Consider the following 3,966-nt stretch of genomic DNA (forward strand, 5'->3'; position numbering starts at 1 on the left):
GTCCCAACGTGAACGCAAAATGGGCAAACCCAAAAGGATGGCAAATGGGCAATTTTCGTGTTCGATTTAGCTAAAGTACGTGAATTCGTCGTCGACAAAAGTGTCCAGGTGGTCCCTGCCAACGCTTGGAATATAAGCACTTGACAACAAAAAAAGAGTAGGAGCAAGTCACATAGACCCTTCCTCCTCTTTCCCACTCCTCTCGACGTCAGACCGTGCCTTGTCGATTAAAAGGTACTTTGGCACACGACCACGACGGCCAATCACGATGCAGCGAGACTTTCGTGTTCATATTAATGGGTCTATCCTATTGTACAACTCTTGCCAGCAAAGGGAGGGCTGGGGGCGGGAGAGGGTTACGTAAATTAGGCTATGGCAGCTTCCGAGCCACTGGCCACTTGGTCTTCGCGTACTGTTTTCGTGCCTGCGAGAATTTCATACTCGCACTTAGAGCCATCGATAAAATTTGTTTCGTCAAATTTCAAATACAAGGTCGTGGCCACGGGGCGCAAACCCGAATATGCCGCCGAGAGACCTCGAATCAAGCCATTCTCCTGTCGGTCCGCCGATTTGGGCGCAATACGCAAGTCAAAACACTTTTCCTTCGAGCCTAGATACCATTGGCTCATTTCACCACATACACTCACGACGCAGTTGGGGATCGAACGAACGTCAAAATTCACGACCGCAGACTCTTTCTCGCCCACGGTAGGCACACGGCGGTCGTTAAACAACACCACGGTGCCACCGCCCATGATTTTCTCGGAAATGGGAACAAGTTGGCGCGGCACGCCGGTTTTACCCTCTTCCCACGACGCCGAGAGCACACGCACAGGCTCTGGTGTCGACTCGCTGCTGACAATCCGGTCCAGGAGGCCACGAAGGCGCGTATGCTGCGACTGCTCTGACTCGATAGCGAAGGCCACGGAGACGGCCAAGGCAGTCAAGAGTATCAGTTGTAACAGGAACGGCATTATGACGACGGTCTGTGGGTGGATAAGTGCGGGTGGGAGCTAGCTTAATCGCTACGGGGACGGCAGAGGTCCTTGGGGCTAAAAACAGAAGTGAGAAGGTGACCCAGCCATATTCGTAGATAAAGGGGTGGGGCTACAGCCTGTATTTTATCAAATTGAGATTTCGCAAATTTACAGAAAGACCAATTCGTTTTTTTTGTGTCCGAAAGAGCGCAGTGGTTTACTTTTAACAGGAGTTAGGCCATGGTCAACTCCGCGATCCAAGGCATCTATATCTATATATATTATATCGCGCAGATATGCGGCGTAATCAGAATTAGCTTCATTTATAAACGCCATCCAAGGCATCTATATCTATATATATTATATCGCGCAGATATGCGGCGTAATCAGGATTAGCTTCAAAACTTAACCTTTCAGGAATGATATCCTGAAGAAGCTGATCGTAATTGTGGCGGATCAGCTGGTATCCCTTTCTTGATTGCGACCACCATAATCACATGATCAATTGGCTAACAACACGAAAATGAGGCATGATCCAGGTTCAAATCACGCCAGCATCACTAGATGATCAATGCTCTTGACATTCAGTGACTGCAGAAAGGTTTACGAGCCGCGTGGACCCATTCTGCAAACCACAACATACATTTTTTTTTCAACGGTACCGCATTGTACACGTGGCCATCTACGTAACAATGAGACAGAGAAGTTCTTGATAAAGTGTAACGTGGTGGTCCATATTTAATCTGGACGGATAAATGAGCAGCTGCGTAATGCTGCGTGTCAACTAGAGGTCTGATGTAACCTGTTGTAACGGCTTGAGACTTCTGGCCATATATCCAGTTGAAAATTATCCCCCGTCGCGTAGAAAAAAAAATAGTTCATGGGGATGATTAGCAAACAGAGTTTGTACTGTCAATCCCATATAATGGAAGGGAGGTTTTATTCGTCAGCAAAAGAAAATTGCTACCAATGCGACCTTATCATGGTTCAGTGCCAATTTGTACCCAAAGTGTGTAATCTTTATGCAAGTAACAGTTACAAACTGCCTTCCCACGGCGTTTATATGCAACTCGATTGCATGTTGCCGTGCTAGTGCAGCCATGTTACAGTAAAACGAAAGCGCATTTTATTTGTATGACGCCGAGGTCGTGTTCGTGGCGACAATCTTTTGTTAAGAACTGCGTAATTACTGCAGCGGTGGATTCTACATGGAATACGTAATATACGAGACATTGCTTTCGTATCGTCTGCGCGCATTACTGACCTCAGAAAATGTCTGTACTTGCCGTAGTGCCGTCACAATGCTTGCTAATCATGCTCACCAACGCATCGCGAATGGCTCCGCTCCGCTCGTCCATCAACTGACCACTCTTGAATAATTTAAAGTAGGGCAACGATGTCACGTCAAACGCTTCCGCCACGCTCTACAATAGAAATATAAACCCAGCCATGTATCAGTCGTGCAGCCATGTTACAACCGCCAATTCGAATACAATGGCTTTATTTTTTTTTCACCTCGAGTTCATCAATGTCCACAATTGCAAATATTGCAAAAGGAAATTTTTGGCTTAACGCTTGAAAAAATGGCGCAATCATTACGCACGGCTTACACCAAGTCGCTTCAAAATTCACTACTAACTACAATATCAAGAATGAGAATTCAAAAAAAAACAATGTACCGGTACAATTCAATATTGTATCGGTTTTTCTGATACAGCCACGTACCGCAATGCTCGACTCGCGATTTTGCTGCCAAAGTTGTTCCCACTGCGTTTCCGACGTGACGCGCACCACTGACGAAAGTTGTTGATAAGTTGTAACGTCAGTTTGTAGCGACATGGAATTGCCAAAAGAAGCAAGCGCTGGCGTCCACGGCAAGATTGTATTTGCCATGTGTCTCTGGATTCGCGATTCTAATGTCATTTTGTCCACAAAGCGCATGTCATCGCACTTGATTCCATCGCTATAAAAATGAAAAGATGGTACGCGTGTCACGTGGCAATTCTTGGACACAATTGGAAGCTCCTTCACATCGACTTTTAGAAATACGATGCTGTGATATGTGGCGCTGAGCTCATGGAGTGCGGGGTACAGGCAGCATGACAAGGCGGAGAAATGAACAATGACTAAGCCTTGTTTTCGACAAATGAGCTCGTTAAATCGATGCTCGGATGTTACGTAGATCACGCGGCTCTATGGTGTCCGTTGCCACCAAATTTAGAGATCGAATTCAAGCTTTAGATCACACTCATTTTTTAGTCAAATAGAAAGATTACGCACATTAAGAGGGACGTACTCGCCATCCCGGCTTAGCACAGTGCGCATGAACCAGCTCCAACAGCCTTGCGACATTGGCAATTGTTTTATTTAATGTGCTCAACACCGGAATAGGAAGTTATTGTCTAAGAACCCGACGTTTGTTAACTTGTAATAATACCCTATCGACTTTTGATAGTCGGGTCGTGAAATTCATTGCGGCTTTGCAAGACCACGTACAAATTGACGATATCGAAATAGTGTGGCCAGAAAAATATTTACTGATTCATTTTTTAGCGTCTACTGTAACGGGGCACCCTTCACTAGTACTGGTCAGTATTAGTTAATAGTATACTGGCCTCGAAACTTCTCGTACACAAGGGTACCGAGGAAGGTTTTTTTAGTAGCGAAGTACCAAAAGCAATTCAACGGATTAAAATTAGGGAAAAGTAAGACTGTGTTAATATATTAAGTTCTCTACGTAACGATTTCTATTTGCTACTTGAATCTATTATATTAGTATCTAACTAAGTATGGCGCCTCCTTGCGCACCGCACGATCGTGTCTTGTAACGATTGGCGGGGTTAATTAGACTTAAATCAACCAATCAATAGAGCTTATGTTTTATTGCATCACAATTATCCATTTAACTCTAATAAATAAAGATAATAATTTTGTACTTCTTTTTTTATTTCCTCTCATAGGAATTAATATTTATCATTTCTCTTATAGG

The 3,966-nt window shown here is 44.5% G+C and overlaps 2 protein-coding genes across 2 annotated transcripts; both read right to left on the reverse strand.

The window, feature by feature from the left end:
• Nucleotides 1-365: 365 nt before the first annotated feature.
• On the reverse strand, nucleotides 366-974 carry CCR75_001613 (uncharacterized protein; the record flags this gene model as incomplete). The annotated part of the gene is made up of 1 exon (XM_067959715.1): nucleotides 366-974. One exon carries the CDS (start codon nucleotides 972-974, stop codon nucleotides 366-368), a length of 609 nt encoding a protein of 202 aa, XP_067819778.1.
• Nucleotides 975-1,993: 1,019 nt separating this feature from the next.
• On the reverse strand, nucleotides 1,994-3,388 carry CCR75_001612 (uncharacterized protein). Its single transcript, XM_067959714.1, has 4 exons — nucleotides 3,258-3,388; nucleotides 2,703-3,170; nucleotides 2,493-2,615; nucleotides 1,994-2,401 (listed from the first exon to the last, which is right to left on the reverse strand). The coding sequence occupies exons 1-4, from the start codon at nucleotides 3,327-3,329 to the stop codon at nucleotides 2,243-2,245; spliced, it is 822 nt and encodes a 273-aa protein (XP_067819779.1). The 5' UTR covers nucleotides 3,330-3,388; the 3' UTR covers nucleotides 1,994-2,242.
• Nucleotides 3,389-3,966: the final 578 nt, after the last annotated feature.

The sequence above is a fragment of the Bremia lactucae genome, linkage group LG18 (genome assembly GCF_004359215.1).
Source record: "Bremia lactucae strain SF5 linkage group LG18, whole genome shotgun sequence".
Taxonomy (NCBI): domain Eukaryota; phylum Oomycota; class Peronosporomycetes; order Peronosporales; family Peronosporaceae; genus Bremia; species Bremia lactucae.

Excerpts from the sequence above, each read along its gene's own strand:
- CCR75_001612 (XM_067959714.1), bottom strand. The coding sequence starts at position 3,329 with ATGTCGCAAGGCTGTTGGAGCTGGTTCATGCGCACTGTGCTAAGCCGG. Across the intron at positions 3,171-3,257 it reads GCGAGTACGTCCCTCTTAAT|AGCCGCGTGATCTACGTAAC; the intron begins GTGCGTAATCTT and ends CGGACACCATAG. Across the intron at positions 2,402-2,492 it reads TGGACATTGATGAACTCGAG|AGCGTGGCGGAAGCGTTTGA; the intron begins GTGAAAAAAAAA and ends TTTCTATTGTAG.